The sequence below is a fragment of the Cheilinus undulatus genome, linkage group 16 (genome assembly GCF_018320785.1).
Source record: "Cheilinus undulatus linkage group 16, ASM1832078v1, whole genome shotgun sequence".
Classification (NCBI taxonomy): domain Eukaryota; kingdom Metazoa; phylum Chordata; class Actinopteri; order Labriformes; family Labridae; genus Cheilinus; species Cheilinus undulatus.
Window position 1 is genome coordinate 16207242 of NC_054880.1, and position 22365 is coordinate 16229606.

Consider the following 22365-nt stretch of genomic DNA (forward strand, 5'->3'; position numbering starts at 1 on the left):
TACAAGTGTACTGTCAAATCCATTTTAATTGCATTATATGGAGTTCTATTCTGTCTGATATCTGAGCTTCATTGTTGTTGCTTTATTTGTCTGACAAAGCTGGCCACATTTTTGAAAGTGGTGGAACTGGTGAGACCGGAGTTAGGAGGACCAGCTATTCCCAGCACAGCTGCCTTTGTAAAGCACCTGTCTACATCTACTGCATTCATTCAGTGCTTTCCGGTAACTTTGACACGCCTGCAACCTGTTATTTCTGAGAACTTCCTGGTAAGGAAAAGTAATTCTACATGCGATTTAGATGGTAAAAGCAGTCTACAAATGTTCTCAAATGACTTTCCTTTATCATTTTTCTGCCTGATGGTTGTCAGAAATAGTATCCCATGGTTGTGTATTCCTATATGATTCCTTTAGTTGTGAAACAAACGTGGTTTCAAATATCTTTGGATGATTTCCCTGTTAAGATCTGGTTTCCAAGCAGTCTTTACAGACACATTCAAGTGTAACGTTCACAAACAAAAATATTTTTTCCTGTTGTGCACGGGTATCGTCTCTCTATCTGAGATGATAACTCTCTGGTGTTGTAAGAAGTGAAGTTTTCAGTCTGACCTCCATTAATACATGTATGAGCTAAATTTACTGGGTAATACTTGAATATCAGTTTAAGTCTTGTATCAAAATTGGTTGCAGTGTGGTGTTATACATGACGCTACTGACTAGGAATGAGCCCATTATATGGGATCATGTTTAATGTTGGTTTGAATGGAGGGAGCAGTGAATGTTTGTATCACCAACGAATTTAAAATGGCAAAATGGGTGGAAAAAACGTGGTGAACAGGCAGTTAAAGAGTGGCACGAATGAATTATTTCAACATCAGAACCTAATGATGAGGTAACGGTTAGCCTGGCTGCTAGCACCAATGCTACTGATGACATTGTCAATAAATCACAACTGCAGAGGGCCTGTTGTCTGTTTTTTTCAGAGGCTAAGCCAATCCTGTGGGGGAACCTGGTCACGGTTATCTTTTGGATTTTAGTGTAATGTGAACAAACAGCAGTAAGGGCAATATAATGCAATCACAGCAAATTAGTTCTTATCTATACTACCTCAGACATATTCTCATTCTCACTCAGTGGTTTCCAAACTTTTCTATCGGGCCCCCCTTTGGTAGATGGAAATATTTTCATGCTGATTTAATATTTGTATATTGTTAATTATTTATTTCCCTTATTTATGAACTGGATTAATTGATCATTGTATTATATCATTCAAAAAAGTCAGCCATAAAGAAGAATTCCACTTCTGTAGAGGATTCACATGATTATTTGTAGAATTGCAGAAATAGTGCAAAGAAAATGTAAAACATATGACTTTTTCTGACTGTAATCATTGCATCCATATTACTGGCATAATACATGCCTCTCCAGCTGCCTCCTCGACAGTACGCGCAACCTTATGTTGTCTGGACCAGCCCACCAGGTCCTAGGCACCCAGTGTGCAGCGAGCTGGATCAGACCTGAGAAAGTGCACCAAGTGCCCATAAAAACACAGTTGTCTCCATAGAGTAGCTGACCCTCACTAATTCTTAATTTTTAATTTAATCTGATCAAATAATTGAATTTCAAATTCAGTTTGGGTGTCTATGTGGATTTGTTTAGCCTCCATTTGATGGATATCAGTTTGTGTCATAGATAAAGTCATGTCGTCAACATATAGGTAAATAAAACCTGCCTAAAAAAACAAGTTTTATTCTAAAAATCTGTTCTATTGGCACATATACATTTTTGAACTATGTGCTTTTGACTATAGAGATAAAACAAATAAAAACAGAGAAAAATACTTATTTTATTCTCATTTGATTTATCCTCTCTGCTCCGTTTTAAGTCAATGGTTCCCAAAGTGGGGTCCGGGGACCCCTGGGGTCTGCAAGCTACAGCTTGGGGGTCCCAAAATAATTTAAAATAAATTATTAAAGTAATTCCATATCATTAAAAAGCATAGGGACCAGAACGCCATAAAACAACCATGCTAAACCCAGTGACTCCACCATAAGTAAGCTCTGGGCAAATAAAAACTCAGCTGTGATTGTGACATATCACGTGAATCTATCACTCATCACGCGTCGGTCACTCTGCTCAGGACGTATTTGGTGTGCAGGTCCAGCTAGCAACAATGGATGAATATTTTAGAGCATCCACTTCATCAAGTGATGCCAGGCCCAAACTGAGAAAATATGACAGCTATCTCAAACTTGGTTTTAATGAGAACAGCAACAGAAACTAAATGTGTCGTGTGTCTATATGTGAAGCCATGAAGCCCACCAAGCTAGAGCATCATCTGATAACAAAGCATGTAGAGTTTATGGACAAAACAAAAAAAAATTTGATGAAAGGGTGAGGAAAACATGAATGGTGAACCTGACCACAACCTCAGAAAAAGCACAGAGAGCCTCTTATTTGGCTGCTCAAAGGATCGCAAAATAAGAAGTCACACTCAGTTGGACAAGAGCTTGTTGTTAGGTTGAAGAGCTTAAAATAAAGCATCTAGGAGTACAAATGGCAGTTAACATATGTTTAATCAGTGTGAGGGCTTTGTGGGAGTCCTTGGAAAATTTTCTGCTCTGCAGGGTCCCAAGCCCGGAAACGTTTGAGAACCCCCGTTTAAAGTTATTCACCCATGTTTTATAATAACACAGTTACTTTGATTGCTAGACACATTTCCTGATACTTGTTTTAGCCTCAGTGTTACATAATTATTTTGTTTCTCATCCTCACCTGCTCTATGGTATCTGCCCATCACACATGTATATTCTTACTGGGAATCAAGCTAGAAGCTTTATTTGCATCAAAATTGTCACCCTAACCAAATTAAAGTTGTCATAAAAAAACTATAAACATGATCTGTAAAAACCAGACCGTGACTGAAAGATATTCAAGCTATGTTAAAGCAAACATTGCTTTCATTTGTACCGTCACCAGACCATGACCGCAAGTGACATGACTGGAAATCACCACAATCATTGCGAACACTTTTTCTCGAACTCACACCATCCAGCAGGTTCTGTGCGTGTGAAGCAGACTTTTAAAGGTCCTCAGGTATGCATGGTGAGACTACTTAAAGAGAGATGCTGCACGGGTTCAAACACAGACTCAAGCTGCTTCCAGGGAGACTGAAGCCTCAAGATCAGCACGCTGACTCCTGAGAGTGAGTATTCATACTTTATATCTTTCATTGCTCTCATTTAGAGATAATTAGTTGTTGTTGTCATAAGCTTTATTGAATGGAGGATGATTTATGATCATATTTCTCTATAAATACTATTACTGACAGTAACTTGTATTTATTTTCAGTTAAACCAGAGGAGAAAATGTTGCGATTTTGTTTTACAACTGAAACAAAGAATATTAGTAGAACTGTTACTATGTTTGATAAAATGGATCCAAATTTAAATACAAATTTAAGATGGCATGATATAAAGTACCTGTGCACATTCATTATTACTGCTGATGCCAGAGAGCTACAGTAGATGGTCCCTGGTTCACATCAGTTTGTCCATGGCTGAAAAGGAAGTACTGTATTGACATAAAACTAAAGTGAGAATACAAGCCAGTGAGCTTAAAAGTTGCAACTTAGCCTGACAAAGAAAGCTTGTTTAAATTTAAAGAAAAAATACTCCATGTTTATTTCAGAATTCAGGAATAATGGTTCAATTTTACAATAAATGAAGGTGAGTGTTAGTTCCAACAGGACATGTGAGGATCAGCTGACAGTCAGCTGATCCTAATCGTCATCCCCTAACACCAACAGCCAGTCAAACCTATTTTTCTCAACACAGCAGTGTATCTTAATATGCTGTACTTCACACTTATCCCTGCTTGCATTGATGCTGTTGTATCACACTGCTGCTGCTGACAAAACTTAACCTCCTCCGCCCCAGCCTCCTTCTTTATAACTTTAAAGCTTGTTGCATCTTCATATTCAGATTCGTGCTACGATGGATTAATTGCTGTTGAACTGATTTTATTGTAGCCATGCACTACATGGAAAGTGTAAGCATGCTGCTTGACAAACCCAGGGAGCATCTTTTGAACAGAGCCTTCTCCATCAAGTAAAACTGTATCCATATTTGCAATAAAATGGTTAAATGTAGGACTGACTAGACTATCTTTTTCAAATGCTATTTCAGCCATGCACATTACAAAACCTCACTTCAACCACTTTTCATTCTGCAGAAAAGAACAATGAAAATAGAACATAATGTTGGTTATTGGGCACACGCTGATGAGTTGTGTTTAAAATACAAAACTTTAAAATTCTTTGACTTGGTGAAATTCAAAACTGCTCAAGCATTATACAAAGTGAGGAATAATCTGCAATATTCAGAATATGTTTTTGTGGAAGAGATAGAGGTTATGATTTAAGGGAGAAGTCCAATTTAAAGGTTGGGAACACTGTGGAGTTAAACCGTGGAACAGACTGAGCGATGACATGAAAAAAAAGTCAAGCATAATTCTGATTAAAACGAGGCATGAAGAAATTATTCTCAAAAGGTACGATGGAGATAAATAAAGACAAAGACAAATCATTTTTACAATATCTTTGTTACTGTGATTAAAATATTTCTGCGTACAGTAAATATGTGTGTGCAGCGGCTGTGTGTGAATGTAAAACACTTGTGATATACTGTAAATTCACGGTGCACTAGTTTCAAAAATTGATGGCAAATTGTGACAATATTTGAATCCAGTGAGGAAGTTTTGATGAATGGAAGCAGATATTAAAGGGAAGTACACATTTCACTGTTCTTTTTAAACAGTTTTGAAGTTGTCATTTACACATTTGAAATAAAAATATTATTATCATTGAATAGATGCACGAACAGATTGTCCTATTAATATGGTTTTTTTGGATGAAACACATGACTCAGTGACCCATGGGATACACGTACAACAGCAATAAAAGTAACAAAGTAATTAAAGACATTTTTATGATCTACAGGAGCCCCTTGGACATTGTGGAGTAAATAAAACAGCCAGGTAAGCATCCATACTGCTGATTCTTCCAGGATCTCCAATAAATAATTAATAAATTAGTAAAAAGTGATGTTAATTCTTCCTCTCTTGGCTCTGTCTTACAGAATGCTGTACGTTGTCCTCTTCACTCTGCTCGGCTCTGCCTCTGTGCTGGCTGATGGTAAGACTCAGAGTCAAATGTGTCTGAAAGTTGAGGAGTATTTTTATGTATAACATGAACAGAAAAACTTAGAAATGATTTGGAAAGTTTTAAGCGTCTGGTGCAATGACTTTAACGTATGCTCCAAGAATTAAAATGTGAAGACAGCACAAGAATATTTTTCTGTGTGGAGACTACAGGTAAAATTGAATTATTATTTAATTTTAGAATAGTTAATTAAGGTCTATATTAGAGAAAATAGACAGGATAATAATAAGATAATTTTACGTGTACACTAATAAACTGATCCATTGTCTAACATGTGGAGTTACCTGGTTTATCAAAAGTCAAATAGGCAGAATAATCCTGAATGTGGTATTAGATAACGTGCTTTTATACATGCTCATATGTTCAAACTCGATGGTTCTGCTTCTTTTTTTATCTTCGTCTCGAAAATGACCTTAATCAGACCACAAATTTTAAAAGAAGAGCAAAAGAGACTCCATAAATGACGTGTCAAACACTTGACGTATAGAAAACACCAGGAGTTCAATAAGGGGTAGAATGAAAGAGAAGTCTTATCTGGACCTGAACATTCCTGACAATATCATTATAAAATAATATAAAATATTTGTAATATAGCTGATGATTTATTGATACCGATATTTATCAAGATCCGTAGCTTGTGCCATCATCCTTGATCTACGCAGAGTTTCAAATTGTTTTTAAAATTACAATGACTAGATTATGCTCAGTTATTTGACTACAGACGTACATGTGTGCCTCACTGTTGGCGTGTCGACTTGTGTTTTCATCTCTTAGCAGGCATGCCTCCACTCTACTCCTTCTCCCCCACCGTGGGCTCAGGAAGTGGCACCTCATACAGTCTGTCAGGAGAGGGCAGAATCACTGGAGTCAGGGTGTGGGAGAGGTATAACAGCTACATCTACGGGTAAATACTCAACAGGTTTTGTCTTTTTTTTTCTTTAAATCACACTTATGTCACGCTGAATTAAATTATCAAAACTTGTGTCCTAAAACTTCAATTACATATCACTAAAAATTAAAAGTAAATGCTCAATGACAGAAAAGAAGATGCAGATTTGGCCAAGAAACCTAAATATGTGAAGCGTCCTAAAATAGTGAGACACTGTTGACTTAAAGCTGAGAGGACAGGAGTTAAAGTTGGACTATTTTTAATTCCTGCCCTATTCTGGTTATGCCTGTAATTCTTTAAATTTTAAATTTTTTAAATTTAAATAATAATTTTTTTTGGATGAGCTGAACAAAACAACTTCTGTATGATCTGATTTACTCAACTGTATTTTCAAGGCTTTATGCCAAATTACCTCTTTCTTTGACTACACATTAGGCCCTCAGACAGGTTTCAGCAACAATATTGTTCAAACTACTGACTTCCCACTCATGCTCCCCTTCTTCAGCTTCCAGTTCCGCTATGGCTACATCTGGTCTGAAGTTGTTGGCTTCAACAGGGGAGATCTCCAGGAGATGGAGCTGTTTGACGGCGAGGCCATTGTTCAGGTCTCTGGGAAGTTTGGCCACTACGTCCAGTCAGTGGTGTTCACCACCTCCAGAGGCCGCACGCTGCGAGCCGGTCAGCCCTCAGGGAGATATTTTAACTTTTATCCAGAGCACAGCATGGCTGAGCTGTGCATCATCAGCGGGAGCTACCACGGAGCCATCACCGCCATAGGGGCGCACTGGGCCGTCATTCCTGATCCGTACAGAAACAGAAACAGCAACAGCACTGCTCTGATGTGAGAAGTCTATACAAAAATGTAATATACTGATGACTTATAGGTTTACCGTCCAGTTTGATCATGAATAATTTTGCTAAAAATATTGTTTTTCTTAAATGATCATTCTTTGTTTAAAGCTCCTTTGTATTTATAAGTCACAAAAGATAACTGTCTATCTAGGACTCTTTCTAATTGATAAAATTTTAAGCTACTCATCTGAAATCCAAGTGAATGAAGGGCATTATTTTCTTTTATTGTGTTAAAATAGCCATTTTCATCTTTAATCCTGTCTTTTTTATTTTAATGTTTATAGAAGCATGTGGTTTAAAGGCAATGCTTTTACAAACTGTATGCACTCTTTTGATTTAAATTAAATTGCATGTACATAATGACAAGATCATCTGAATGTACTCGTTAGAAATATGGCAGGGTAAAGACCTTTAATAAAAGTGCGTTTTTTTACTCATCCAGGTTTCACTGTGATTTATGGTGATTATTTTACACAACTTTAATTTTTACTGAATGCAGTTAGAGCACATTCAGGCTATGTGCACAATATCAGGAGACACTTAAAGCTACTGTTGTGTTTTAGGAAATACAGTGCCCAAAATGTTTAGATGTTTTAACCTTTTATTGATTTTATAAATCAATCATGGTCAATGTAATTTAGATGTTTTGACATTTTCAACACAAAATATGTAATGTTGAATAAGTGACTGCTTAAACATTTCATCCCTTTTAAGTCAGTATTTAGTCTGTGCGGATAGATCTCAGTAGGCTTGCACATCTCAACACTACAATTTGACTCCATTCCTCTTTGCAAAACTGCTCAAGATCTGTCAGGTTGCACTGGAAATGTCATGAACAGTCCTTTTCAAGTCCAGTCACAAATTCTCTATAGGATTGAGGTCTGGGCTTTGACTGTGCAGAACATCTTGTTGTGTTTAAACCACTTCTGTGTAGCTGTCACTGTATGCTTCAGCTCATTGTCTTGTTGGAAATTAATCTCCCAAGCCATAGTTCTCTTGCAGGTTGAATAAGATTGTCCTGCAGGCTTTTTCTATATTTGCCGCTTTCATTTTACCCTCTACCTTTACGAGCCTTCCTGCACCGGCTGCTGAGAAGCATCCCCACAGCATGATGCTGCCACTGTGCTTCACGGTGGGGATAGTGTGTTTCTGGTGATGTGCAGTCGTTGGTGTCTGCTGAACACAGCATCTCGTCTCATAACTGAAAAGCTCAATTTTTGTCTCTCAGACAAACGAACTTTCTTCCACTTGACCACAGAGTCTCCTACATGCCTTCTGACTGACTTTCGGTTTGCCACTCTCCCATAAAGCTTTGACTGGTAAAGAACCTGGGAAACAGTTGTTATATACAGAGTCTCTTCCATCTCTCTTGTAACTCCTTCAGAGTAGCCATAGGTGGCTTGATTGTTCTCTCACCAGTCTCCTTCTCACACAGTCATTCAGTTTGTGAGGACGGCCTGATCTAGGTAGACGTACACATCTGCTATATTCCTTCCATTTTTTGATAGTCGATTTAACTGAACTCAGCGGGGTGTTTAGTGCCTCAGAATGTTTTTGTATCCATCCCCTTACTTATACTTCTCAATACACTTTTCTCTGAGTTGCTTGGAGCGTTATTCTGTCTTCATGGTGTAATGGTAGTCAGGAATACACTGATTAACCAGAGCCTGATTGACCAGACACAGGTGTCTTTATACTACAATCACTCGGCACATTCACTACACTCAGGTGATCCTCATCTCACTAATTGCGAGACTACTAGCACCATATCCCTGGACCTCTGATAAATTAGGTTAGTCACTTCAAAGAGGGTGAATATTTATGCAAACATCATTTTACGTTGCATATTTGTATTTAATTTGCATTACGTTGTACATGAAATACAAGTTTGAAGCAATAATCAGTAGGAGTGATGACTGCTTTAACTACAGTATCACATCCAACAAAGACAAAGCTGGGGCCAGAAGGTGATTAGCTTAGCTTAACTTTGCTAAGCTTCATAAGCTTACATTAGCTTTGCTAGTCTTATCTTATGCAAACAACATGAAACAACAGAGAAACAGATCACTTCTTAGTAGAGTTCATATAACTAGCATGAGTGAGCTACAGCAGGAAAAACAGAACTGTTTCTTGTCAAAATTATTTTACATGTTTGGAAATAGGAATGTGAAATACCATATGAACTTTATAATGACATCTTCATGTCATCAAACAGGTAGTTAGGCTAACAGTAGGATGGGATACTCCTTGATAGGAAATACATTCCTAGAATTGGAATTGGAAAGATGTTCAATAGTCACATAGGAGTGAAAAGGTAGACCCGTGATGTTTTACAGGTAATGAATGTTAAGGTGTTAAAAATACTTAAAATGTTATTAAAGCTTTCAACATTGACTTCAGTTTTATTAAATTATCAGGGAGCTTTGGCATACTGTAGAATGATTTTTTCTTCAATGCAATTTAGGAGTATTTTATGTAACTTAAGGAGAGTAGAATTTTCAAATAGAATTTGGGTGTTTTGGTGGATTTGTTTGGCTTCCATTAGGTGGATATCAGCTTGTTTCATATATTAAGATAAAGTCGTGTCATCAACATATAGGTAAACTAAACTGTCAAAAAAGAGTTATTCAAAAATCTGTTCTGTTGACACATTTGCATTTCCTGTGCTATCTATGATTGACAATTTAGCCATCCATCCATCCATCCATCCATTTTCTTCCGCTTATCCGGGGTCAGGCTGAAGTGGCAGCAGGCTAAGCAAGTCAACCCAGACATCTTCCTCCCCAGCAACATTTTCCAACTCCTCCTGGGGGATTCCAAGGTGTTCCCAGGCCAGATGAGATATATAATCCCTTCAGTGAGGTCTGGGTCTACCCCAGGGTCTCCTTCCGGTTGGACATGCCCAAAAGACTCCCACAGGGAGGCAACCAGGGGAGGCCTCCTGATCAGATGCCCAAGCCACCTCAACAGGCTCCTTTGACGTGAAGGAGCAGCGAATTCTGAGGCCACCCAACCGATAAACCCTCCTGTCCCTGGCTGCACCTTGAGATCCTGTCCATGAAAATTACAAACAGAATCGGGGATGAGGGGCAGCCCTGGCGGAGGCCAACACGCTCCAGGAGCGGACCAACTTTGTGCCCATAGGATGCAGGCACAACTCTCACTTTGGTTTTACAGAGACCTGATGGCATGCGGCAGCAGCCCCGGGACCGGATATTTCCTCAGTACCCCCCACATTGCCCCCTGTGGGACACAGGAGAAAGCCTTCTACAAAGCCAAGAACGGGTAGACTGAATGTGCAAACTCCCATGCCCCCTTAAGGAGCCCTGCAAGAGTAAAGAGCTGGTCAACCGTCCTACAGCCATGGTGGAATCCACATTAACTGACAATTTAAACAAAAACAAAACAGTTAAAACTCAATTTTATTCCCATTTGATTTATCCCCTGCAACTTTCTGTTTGCCCACATTTTATTGAATGAAAAAGATCTGATCACTATGATTAGACTTCTTTTTGAGACATTTCCTCATAACTGGTTTGATAGCAAGCATGTTACATAAATATCTCGTTTTCTATCTTCACCTGTTCGACAGCACCTGCCTGTCAAAATGTCAATTTATGGGAAATAAATCTGGGAGTTTTATTTGTACCAAAAGTCTAACCCTGATCAGTAAAAATATAACATACAAACGTCAGAAAAAAAATTCATATGATCTGTAAAGATCAGCAGTTATGTCAGTTGCTTTAAAGCATACTTTTCTTTTATTTGTACTATCACCACACCATGACTATCAGTGAAATCATCGCATTTACTGCAAACACTACTTACTGGAACTCAAGCTGACCAGCTGGTTTTGTGCGTGTGAGGCAGACCTTCAGAAGTCCTCAGGTATGCATGGTGAGGGTATTTAAAGAGTGATGCTGCACGGGTTCAAACACAGACTCAGGCTGCTTCCAGGGAGACTGAAGCCTCAACATCAGCACGCTGACTCCTGATCAGTGAGTATTCATACTTTATTTCCTCAGTCCCTAGCATTTAGAGATAATAAGTTGGTGTTGTTATAAGCTCTCTTAAAGGGAGGAAGCTTTATAATCACATTTCTCTATGAAGACAATTATTGACAGAAAGATATATTTAATTTGATGATGCAAACTCATATTTGAACTGTGTACATGATAAGTGAAAAATTGTTTCACTGATGTTAGTTATTTTGGATGAAACATACAACTCCATGACAAATGACATACAAACACAAAGTAATTAAAGACTTTTTTATCATCTACAGGAGTCTCTTGGTCATCGTTGAATAAATAAAACAGCCAGGTAACAATTCCTACTTCTGAAACTTTGATAATCCACATTAGATATCGCATAAATTAGTAAATAATTATGTTAATTCTTCCTCACTTAGCTCTGTCTTACAGAATGCTGTACGTTGTCCTCTTCGCTCTGCTCGGCTCTGCCTCTGTGCTGGCTGATGGTAAGACTCAGGGTTAAATGTGTCTGAAAGTTGAGGAGTATTTTAATGTAAAACATGAACAAAAACAAAATTGAGTTGTAATTCGACGTTAGAATAGTAAATGATTGAAAAACTTGAAAAAATGTTGGAATTCGTAGAGTTAATTAAGTCCCATATTTACAAGAAACCTAACTCGATTTCTGGGATTAAAAAGTTGTTAATTTTGATATTAAAAACTAAAAATAATTCAAGTTCTTGCAGTCATTTATTTATGATATCATAGATTCTAAATGTTTTGAGAAAATTCACTGAAAACAGTGGTTGGATAGTCCCAGTTTACAGGAAATGTCTCTTCCAAGTCCCTGGCTTCCAGGCTTAAACCATAAATATGTCCTTAGTGATCGCTCCCTGTAAGAACTCTTTGATTAGTCTCTCAACTGCAGGACTTATGCAAGAAAAAAAGCTTAATCTAGGATGAATTTCTTCCACACAATTGGTTATTTTTGACTTCATAATCTCAGAAAACTCAAAGTTTTAGGTCACATAAATTCATTACGGCAGCCTGGAGGTAGAATACAAGATTTAAAAGACACAACAAAGGTTGAAACAAATTTACATCCACTAAACAGTTTTGCATTTCATAACACAAATTCACTTAATGAAACACCTTTACCTAGAACAAAACACTTTAATGAGGCAAAACAACTCGTGTTTTCATCTCTTAGCAGGCAAGCATCCGCTCTACTCCTTCTCCCCAACCGTGGGTTCAGGAAGTGGCACATCGTACAGTCTGTCAGGAGAGGGCAGAATCACTGGAGTCAGGGTGTGGGAGGCCTATAACAACTATATCTACGGGTAAATATTTAACAGGTTTTGTCTTGTTTTAACATTAAAATCATGGCAAAATATCAACGATTTCAGTAACCAAAACTTGGCCTAAAATATTTGTTAATTATAAAAATCTTTACATGAACCTTCATTGTTGAACACCCTCTGAAGTGAGGAGAAAAAGGATTTTTTTAACAATAGATTATTTGGGATAAACTTATTTGAAATTTGATGTATTCAACTCTGTCTTCAAGTATTTATGCCAAATTCCTCTTTGATTGCACAATGCACCCTCAGACAGGTTTCAACTACTGTATTGTAAGGTACTCACTTCCCACTCATGCTCCCCTTCTTCAGCTTCCAGTTCCGCTATGGCTACATCTGGTCTGAAGTCGTTGGCTTCAGTAATGGAGATCTCCAGGAGATGGAGCTGTTTGACGGCGAGGCCATCATTCAGATCTCTGGGAAGTTTAACCACTACATCCAGTCAGTGGTGTTCACCACCTCCAGAGGCCGCACGCTGCGAGCCGGTCAGCCCTCAGGGAGGTCCTTTAACTTTTATCCAGAGCACAGCATGGCTGAGCTGATCATCATCAGCGGGCGCTACCACGGAGCCATCACCGCCATCGGGGCGCACTGGGCCGTCATTGGTGATTCATATAAAAACAGAAACAGCAACAGCACTGCTCTGATGTGAGAAGTTTAAGTGCAAAAATTGATTATGTATAACTTTATGGCCCAGTTTGATCATAAAAACATTGTTTTTCTTAAATGATCATTCTTTGGTCAAAGCTCCTTTGTGTTTATGAGTCAGAAAAGATAACTGTCAGAATAGACTAGGGTTCTTTTTCATTTATAACATTCAAAACTACTAATATGAAAACCCAAATGAAGTAATGGAGGGCATTTTTTGTAGTATAAAAATCTAAGCTGTATTCATCTTCATTTCTGTCTTTTTTATTGAAACAGTTGTATTAACATGGAGTTTAAAGGCAATGCTTTTACCAATTACATGAACCTTTTTGATTTTTATCATATTTAAATTAAATTACATGTGCGAAATGACATGACCATGTGAATGTTCTTAGAAAAATGGCATGGCTAAGAGCTTTAATAAAGTGCATCTTTTACCCATCCAGTTATCACTGTGATTTTCACATGACTAGCATAGGTGTACATTACATGTTTTACAGGGGGTGTACAAAAATCAAAATTTAAGATAGTTATTACATGTGTAAGGTATATCAACAGACTTCACTACACTGTGAGTTAAATTAATTCCCAAGCCTTTTTTGACATCTGCTTGTGTTTGGTTTGTGAACAAATCAAACAAAAAAGGCTAGAATCTTGTGATTATAACCTTCACTAGAAAGAGTGTCTAAATCAGTAAAACCTGTCTGAATCTGACTGGGTCTGATCCAGATGTCTGAATAAAGCACTGATCATCAACTGGCAGCCCGAGGGCCATATCAGGCCCCTTAAAGCTTCCTGTGCGGCCCCAAGAAGACCATTAAATTCAGAAAAGGAGCAAAAGAAGATGTTGTGGTTTTAAGAGTGTCTTTTAGCTTTAAATCTCTGCAACTGTTAAATTGAACTGTTTGAGAGTTTGAGAATAATTTAAAATTTGATCTGTTTTTACAAAAAAAAATAATAATAATCCACTGTCAACCATTATAAGTACATATTTTAAAGATATATTTTTAAAAATGGGTTGAGACTTGTGGAAATGTTGCAAAAATGGCCAGATAAAGTGGGGAAAAGGAGTTAAGACAGTGGCACAAAGGGACAAAAATTGGCATGATAAGTGGTGAAAATAGGTTAAAATGGTAAAAGAGGAAAAAGGGGTAAAAAATGATCAAAAATGGGTTCAAAGTTGCAAAAATAGTTAAAAAATAATAATAAAAAGGCGTTAACAGGAGGAAAAAGATGAAAAGTTGCAAAAATGGATAAAAGAGTGGCACGAAGGGGATAAAACATCAAGGAAAAGGGTTAAAAAGAGGTAAAAGAATGGCAAGAATTGGGCTAGAGAGGCAAAAAGGGTCAAAAAGTATCAGAAAATGTGTTAAAGGTGACAAAATATTGCATAAATTTCCTGGCCAAGCAATGAAAAGGAGTTAAAGAGTGGCAAAATGGGTGAAAAATGGCAAAACTTGGTTTAAAAGAGGCAAAAATTCTCAAAATGGGTTAAGAGTGGAAAGAAATTGGAGAAATGGCCAGATGAAGTGGTGAAAAGGGGTTAAAAAGTGTCAAAGATGAGTTAATATTGGTGCTGAATAACAGGGAGGGCCCCATTCTCTGGGATTTGAAAGAAAATATAATATATAATATTTATCGGAGTTTTGTTTATTGGAAAGTCTGGCCCCCAGAGTCTCTGTCACAACTAAATCTGGCCCTTGTGCAAATGTACTTGATGACCCCTGAGAATAAAGAGTCAGAGAAAACAACAACAAAAAAAAACAACCTTGTTGCATCCTGTAAGCCAAGCCGTGCTGCTGAACCAGCACCTCAGTAAAAACCTGGACCCTGATGAGATGGCAAGGAGGTGGCTTGGGTGGAGGAGGGTTGCAGTGGTCACACTGAAACAACAGACTGGCTGTGGAGGAGACATTTTGGACAATGCTATGCTTCCAGCTTTGGTGCAACAGTTTGGGGAAAGCCCTTTTCTATTCCCACATTTTGGTGGAAGAACTTGACCGGCCCACACAGATCCCTGACCTCAACCCCAGTTAGCACCTTTGAGATGATCTGGAACAGGAAATGCTCTACAGAATGAATGGGCACTCTCCAAAATCTTGTGGAAAGCCTTCCAAAAAGAGTGCTGCAAAAGGTGGACCAGTTCTATATTAAAGTACATGTGCAAAAGTCATTACAGTCCTTGTTGGCGTAATGGTCGTGTCAGAATACTTTTGTCCACATAGTGTAGGTTGCTCTGAATATGCCATGGTAGTTGTTGCCATGTGGACTGATCCGAGTATTACACAAACTCCTGATCTACTTAGATTTTCATGCAAAATGCAGCGGCAGAGTCAGGATGTTTGAGGACAGCAATTCTCTATCAAACATTGGGCCTCAATCCACCAATAGAGAACCACCGCTTCCAAAGATACATTCACAATTTTGTAAGGAACTGTATTTTTCAAAAAAGGTAGGATTTTGTCTTGCAAAGATTTAAAAAGAGTTGCCTCATTTTACCAAGAATGTTGCTGATTCTGCATTGTTTAGTCGAAGTATCACAATTGTGAAGATGTTCAACAGTCACACAAGAGTGAAATGGTAGGCCCATGATGCTTTATGTTTTATGGATTAACAGATAATGAATGTGAGGGGGTTAAAAGGTGACAAAATTGTGTCAAAGCTTTAACTATTGACCCCAATATTGTACAATCACCAGGCAGCTTCAGCATCAGCTTAGAAGGATTTTTTCTTGAATGTAAACAGTAGTTTTTAAATAACTTAAGGAAAGTATAGCAAAGAAATCCACACGTAGTGTTGTGTGTCTGTGGATCTGGTTGGCTTCCATTTGCTTGTTTCATAAGATAAAGTCATGTCGTCAACATAGGTAAATAAAGCCTGTTGAAAAAGGGAAGTGCTATTCTAAAAATGGGTTTCATGTTTACATTTTCTGCACTACCTGCTTTTGACAAGAGAGAGAAAACAAGTAAATCTTTATTTTATTCTATTTGTTTGATTATCTCTGTTTACTAAGTTATGTGCCCATGTTTTATAATATTATAAAGATTCTTCTGAGTATTATGAATATCCTCACTGATGAGAAGTTTCCGCATACTTGTGTTGAAAGCTAGTTTTGCATAATTATCTTGTTTTCTTCACTTTTAGTATCAAAATTGGCCTTTTTTGGTAGCAGGTTTTTATTTGCACCAAAATTCAAACCCGATAAGATTCAAGCTGTCACACATATTTTTTACAACATGATCACAAAATTCATCTCTATGCCCCTCTCTGAATCATTACAAAAGTTATGTAAAATATTTGCTAAGTGAACTGTCACCTACACATGATTTATTAATTGTGACACACCTTTGCCACTCAAGGAAGCACACTCAGTGACATAACTGGAAATCACCACATTTACTGTAAACACAACTTCTACATACATGCCAAGCAGCAGGTTTGGAGCATGTGGCAGACTTAAAAATGCGCTCAGGTATGCGTGGTTAGGGTTTATAAAGAGTGATGCTGCAGGGCTTCAAACACAGATTCAAGCTGCTTCCAGGGAGACTGAAGCCTGAACTTCAGCACACTGACACCTTTTCAGTAAGTATTCAAAGATCTCATGTAATAATTCATACTGACCTGTATTAAATAGAGGAAGCTATATGATTACATGTCTCTATAAGGATGATTGAAATATTTTGTCTTTTTCAATTACAATTAAATTTTCAAACTTGAAAAAAAAGTTTAGTTGAATTCAAAAACGGTCCTTGGTTTATAGCTTCGCTAAGCCATGAATAACAAGAAAGTGCTGTGTTGACAGCTAAAAGGCTTTTTTATCATCTACAGGAGTCTCCTGGTCGTCACTGAATAAACAGTCAGGTAAGCATTCATTCTTCTTGTATCTTTTCTGCAGGAATAATTCACTAAATAACGGAGTAAAAAAATGCATTCATTTGTCTTACAGAATGCTTTACACTGTCTTCTTCGCTCTGCTTGGAGCAGCTTGTGCACTGGGTGATGGTGAGTAGGATTCAGGGTTGACTGTGCATTAAAATTGAAGGATATTTTAACAAATGGAAATACAAATAGAGTGTTCAAGAATGAGCAGATTGAAGCAGAAAGCTTATCTGGTCCACTGGTAGGCTTGTCTCACATTTGACCAAAAACAGCTTGATGACCCCCAAGATTTTTATGAAAATATTCCTGTGGACTGATGAGACAAAAGTTTAACTTTCTGGAAGGTGGTTCCCTGTCACACCTGGCGTAAAAGTAACACAGCATTTCATAGAAAAGACCATCATACCAGCAGTGAAACATGGTGGTGCTAGTGTGATGGTCTTGGGCTGATTTGCTGCTTCAGGACTTGCTGTGATTGATGGAATCATGAAATCTGCTGTCTGCTAGAAAATCCTGAAAGCAAACATCCTGCCATCAGTTTGTGACTTTAAGCTCAAGTGCACTTGGATTATGTATCAGGTCAATGACTCGAAACATACCTGTAAGTCCACCTCTGGATGGATCAAAAAAAAAAAAAGAAAGAAAAGTAAGGTTTTGGAGTGGCCTAGACAAAGTCAGGACTTATATCTGATTGAGATGCTGTGGAATGACCTCAAACAGGCCGTTCATGCTCAAAAGCCCTCCCCTGTGGCCGAATTAGAGCAATTCTGCAAAGAAGAGTGGGCCCAAATTCCTTCACAATGATGTAAAAGACTCATTGCCAGTTATTACAAATGCTTGCAAACTTACTGCCAATGGTGGTAAAACCAGTTATTAGGTTTAGGGAGTGAATTTTTAAAAATTTATTTGATGATCTGAAACCTTCAAGTGTGACTAATACACAAAAATTAAGAAATAAGGAAGAGGAAAACCATTTCAAAGCATCTTTTACTGTTTTGTCTGCTTTGTTACATTCTGTTAAATTCATGCATGAATAAAGTAATAGTAAGGGGGAAAAAAAGTCACAGAATGCCTCTGATTATTCCCAGCTTTGATACACATAGACTATTTTTGTGTGTCTCAACTTTCACGTGTCGACTCATGTTTTCATCTCTCTGCAGTCAAGCCTCCTCTCTACTCCTTCTCCCCCACCGTGGGGTCAGGAAGTGGCACCTCGTACAGTCTGTCAGGAGAGGGCAGAATTACTGCCTTGAGGGTGTGGGAGAGGTATAACAGCTACATCAGTGGGTAAATATTCAACAGGCTTTGTCTGATTTTAATTTTTCAAAAACAAAACACAAACATATGAATCTTCAATGCAAAACAACCTCTTAATTTCCTTAACTAGAGAGGCACTGTTGACTTTAAGTCACATGAACAGGAGTAGAAGTTGGACAATTTTGGTGTGCAATTCTGGTTCTGCTTGTTGTTTCTGTTAACTAAAATAGATTTTTTTAACATTACATTAACTTATAAGAAAAAATATGTGTAATTTGGTGTATTAAACTTATCTCTAAGGACTTCTGGCAAATTCCTCTTCTTGTTTGGCTAAAAGATGCAACCTTAGTTTATTAACAATTTTGTTGTTCTATGGCACTTCCCACTCATACTCGGTTTCTTCAGCTTCCAGTTCCGCTATGGCTACATCTGGTCTGAAGTCGTTGGCTTCAGTAATGGAGATCTCCAGGAGATGGAGCTGTTTGACGGCGAGGCCATCATTCAGATCTCTGGAAAGTTTGGCCACTACATCCAGTCAGTGGTGTTCACCACCTCCAGAGGCCGGACGCTGCGAGCCGGTCAGCCCTCGGGGAGATCTTTTAACTTTTATCCAGAGCACAGCATGGCTGAGCTGATCATCATCAGCGGGAGCTACCATGGAGCCATCACCTCTCTCGGGGCACACTGGGCCGTCATTGCTGATCCATACAAAAACAGAAACAGCAACAGTACCGCTCTGATGTGAGAAAAGTCCAAAAATCTTTGACATAATGATGATTTATAGTTCTGGTGCATTTTGATCATAAGTAATTTTGCTAAAAAAAATAAAAATAAAAAAAAAAAAAAAAAAAAAAACTTTATTCTTCAATGATCATTCTTTGGTCAAAGCTCCATTGTATTTATTGTAACCTACTCATCTGAAATCCAAGTGAATGGAGGGCATTATTTTCTTTTATTGTGTTAAAATATAAGCTGTTGCATCTTTATTCCTGTCTTTTTTTATTGTAAAGTTTATATAGAGCATTGCTTTTACAAACAGTACTCTTTTTAGTGTTTATTGTATTTAAATTAAATCTGATGTATGCAGTAACATGACTATCTGAATGTACTCTTTAGAAATACGACAGGGCTAAGCGTCAATAAAAGCATTTCTTCTACACATCCAGTTGTTGCTGTGATTTGTGGTGATTATTTTACTAAACTTTAACTTCACTGAAAGCAGTTCAAGCACATTCAGACTTTTTAAATGAGACCAGGGAACACCTAAAGCTTAACTGTTGCATTTTGGGAAAGGCACTTGTTAACTTCATTTGAAGCAATTATCAGTAAGAATGATTTATTTTACTATCTTGCTTTTATAGATGAAGCTGGGGCCAAAAGGTGATTAGCTTAGCCTAGTTTAACTGTACTTAGCTTAATTTATCTTAGCTTAGATACGCTTTTATTAGCTCACATTAGCTTAGCTAGCCTTAGTTTCTATCGGCTCATACCAGCACAGTAGGACATGAGGCACAAGGAACAGATGATTTGCTAACAGGTCTGCCCACAAAGTTGGCTGAGCCCCTGAATAACCCAGAGACTGGGCCCTCCAGTTCTGATTTATTAATGATGTCAATGCACGTGTGTTGGATCAGTAGCATTGGGGCTAGCATGGGTCCTGGCTAAAAGTTATGTAGTTTTAGATGTGAAGAGTTTGTTAAGCTATTATTAGCTATTTTCAACGTAATTTCTGACCATTTTCACAACTTTTTGCCACTTTACGCCACCATCTACCTCCTTTGATCCATTTTTGGTTACTTTAACCATTTTTGCCAACTTTTTTGTTCCCTTCAACCAGTTTTTGCTTCTTATTTTTCTCCCCTTGATACTTAATGTCCTTTTTTGCCAAAATTGTAAAAGTACCACTTTTAAATCTTTTTTATTTAAATTATGCAGCATTTTGTCAATTCTGCCACTTTATACCCATTTTGAAACTTCCTTTTGTTAGTTTTATCCATATGTGATGCTTTTTCACATTTTTAACAACTTTAAACCCATTTTTGCCACTTTTGACTATTTTTGACATTGTCTAATTGTCTAATTGTCTCTTTAGCTTCCTTTTAACACAATCTAGCTACTTTCCAGCTTTTTATTGAAAAATTTTAACCAATTTTAACCCATTTTAGCAACTTTAGCCACTCTTTGTCCATTTTGCCCCTTCATGCCAATTTTTGCCCATTATCCCAACATTTTACCACCTATTACCCACCTTTCTATTCCACTATTAACCTATTTTAGCCCCTACTGTTCTCCCCTTTAAAACCATCTTTTACTGCCCATTTTTGCTACTTTTTGATTTTTTCCACTTTCAACCATTTTTTGCCACTTTCTGCCTGTTTTTAATCCTCTTATCACAAATATTTAATGTATTTGCATCAAAGTTGTCTAAGTTCCTTCCAGTTTAATTTTCTGGCATCCTGACATTTGAGCACATAATGGCTTAGCTATAAAGTCTGACATCTGTCCTAATCATGTAGTTCAGTGTGTCCATCCAGATTGTTCCTATTAAAATGTCATTTTGTTTTAAGAAAAGGGGTTTACATTTTGAAAAGGTTATATTGTACTACAACATAAATATTTTTTTTATTTATTTTATTTTATTTTTTAGATAAGAGTGGTTATTATTCAGGTTAAAACTGATATGGTTATCACAGGTTTACAGTGGACATTGATTTTGCTGACCTCCATGGGCCCACAATTTTCCTTGGTCCCAGAAAGCTCCTCCCCCTATTCTCCCTTACTGGCGGCCTTGATTACTGACAACAAGTCCCAGTTTCTAGTGAAGTTCACATAACCAGTATGGGTGAGTTAAAGCAGGAAGAACAGAAAGGTTTCTTGACAAGCTTCCTGGAGTTTGTTTGTAAAAGTTCCAGTAAAAATGGCAGGAAGCCACTAAACACTGAAGACAGTCATGAAATGTGAAACTTCTCTACAACTACAGGTGCATTACATATAACTCTGCTTTGAAATGTCTATTTTAACTTCAATGTGGACAGACTTTAATATGATTCAAGAATTATTTTACATGTTTGGACAATGGTAATGTGAAATGCCAAAAAGACTTCATTGTGACGTCTTCATATTCTCAAAAGGGCAGTGAGGCTGACAGCAGGGTGAGATGCTCCATTATCTACTTTTCCTTGACCTGGATGAAAACGTCTCACTATCAAGGAAAGGTGTGAGTAAGAGGACTGGAAAGAGAGGCGCAGTGACTAAGTATGATTGCAGATGTCTGCTATCTGACAAACTGAATTATAGGCAACGTCATCAGACGACTTGAGACGAGCTTCAACTGTCGCCAGCAGTGTTTCAAAATGGTCTCATCGTGTCACGAATCTTTGGTCTGAACTGGGCTTTATATACCATGAGGGGCATCAAAAAGAGCCCTGTTGAGACACTTTTAAAACATCTGATGTCAACCCATGACTAGTTTAAACAATGCATTTACAAGATAGTTAGAAAATACTTTTTTTTTTTTTTTTTAAAGATTTATTTTTGGCCTTTATTTGATAGGACAGTGGATAGAGTTGGAAACGGGGGAGAGAGCGGGGAGAGACATGCAGGAAATAGTGCCACGGGCCGGATTCGAACCCGGGTTGCCTGCGTATATGGCATGCGCCTTAACCACTCGACTACCGGCGCGCCAGAAAATACATTTTTCAACAAAACTGAATTTCCACATGGTTAGTCTCACAACTGTAACGATGTTCAGCATGTTGATGACACTATGTTTTACAGATTAACAGATAATGAATGGAGAAGCAGTTAAAATGACGTCAACGTTTTCTCTGTTAACACCAGTCCTATCATGAAGCTTCAGCATCAGCTCATAAGGGGATTTTTTCCCTTGTATATATTCCAAATAATTTAAGGAGAGTATCGCAAAATAAACAGATGCAAACAGATCATTTAATTTTAAGATAAAATTTATGGATTAGTTTGGCTTCCGTTTGATGGCTATCAGCTTGTGTCATAGATAAAGTCATGTCATCAGCATACAGGTAAACTAAAGCTGCTAAAAAAGGAAAGTGCTACTGAAAAATCTCTTTCATTCACACATTTGCATTTTTTCTGCTTTTGACTATAGAGGCAAAACAAATAAAACAGAATTTCTTATTTTTCTCCTTTTTTGATTTATGACGTCTGTTACTGTTGAAGTTAATCACCCACATTTCATAGTATTAAAGCGTCACTCTGCTATTAATATCCTCACTGATGAGACATGTCCTTCTTCTTGTTTGGATATCTAGA

The 22365-nt window shown here is 37.7% G+C and overlaps 3 protein-coding genes across 3 annotated transcripts; all 3 read left to right on the forward strand.

The window, feature by feature from the left end:
• The first annotated feature begins 5136 nt into the window (after positions 1-5136).
• On the forward strand, positions 5137-7099 carry LOC121524530 (zymogen granule membrane protein 16-like). Its single transcript, XM_041809957.1, has 3 exons — positions 5137-5191; positions 5996-6122; positions 6613-7099. Exons 1-3 carry the CDS (start codon positions 5137-5139, stop codon positions 6950-6952), a joined length of 522 nt encoding a protein of 173 aa, XP_041665891.1. The 3' UTR covers positions 6953-7099.
• A 4285-nt stretch (positions 7100-11384) lies between these two features.
• On the forward strand, positions 11385-12943 carry LOC121523573 (zymogen granule membrane protein 16-like). The gene is made up of 3 exons (XM_041808506.1): positions 11385-11439; positions 12147-12273; positions 12604-12943. The coding sequence occupies exons 1-3, from the start codon at positions 11385-11387 to the stop codon at positions 12941-12943; spliced, it is 522 nt and encodes a 173-aa protein (XP_041664440.1).
• A 3943-nt stretch (positions 12944-16886) lies between these two features.
• On the forward strand, positions 16887-18820 carry LOC121523614 (zymogen granule membrane protein 16-like). Its single transcript, XM_041808554.1, has 3 exons — positions 16887-16935; positions 17979-18105; positions 18481-18820. The coding sequence occupies exons 1-3, from the start codon at positions 16887-16889 to the stop codon at positions 18818-18820; spliced, it is 516 nt and encodes a 171-aa protein (XP_041664488.1).
• The last annotated feature ends 3545 nt before the right edge of the window (positions 18821-22365 follow it).

Coding starts and splice junctions, on each gene's coding strand:
- LOC121523614 (XM_041808554.1), top strand. CDS start 16,887: ATGCTTTACACTGTCTTCTTCGCTCTGCTTGGAGCAGCTTGTGCACTG. Junction 16,936..17,978: donor TGGAGCAGCTTGTGCACTGG/GTGATGGTGAGT, acceptor ATCTCTCTGCAG/TCAAGCCTCCTCTCTACTCC. Junction 18,106..18,480: donor TATAACAGCTACATCAGTGG/GTAAATATTCAA, acceptor CGGTTTCTTCAG/CTTCCAGTTCCGCTATGGCT.
- LOC121524530 (XM_041809957.1), top strand. CDS start 5,137: ATGCTGTACGTTGTCCTCTTCACTCTGCTCGGCTCTGCCTCTGTGCTG. Junction 5,192..5,995: donor TGCCTCTGTGCTGGCTGATG/GTAAGACTCAGA, acceptor ATCTCTTAGCAG/GCATGCCTCCACTCTACTCC. Junction 6,123..6,612: donor TATAACAGCTACATCTACGG/GTAAATACTCAA, acceptor CCCCTTCTTCAG/CTTCCAGTTCCGCTATGGCT.
- LOC121523573 (XM_041808506.1), top strand. CDS start 11,385: ATGCTGTACGTTGTCCTCTTCGCTCTGCTCGGCTCTGCCTCTGTGCTG. Junction 11,440..12,146: donor TGCCTCTGTGCTGGCTGATG/GTAAGACTCAGG, acceptor ATCTCTTAGCAG/GCAAGCATCCGCTCTACTCC. Junction 12,274..12,603: donor TATAACAACTATATCTACGG/GTAAATATTTAA, acceptor CCCCTTCTTCAG/CTTCCAGTTCCGCTATGGCT.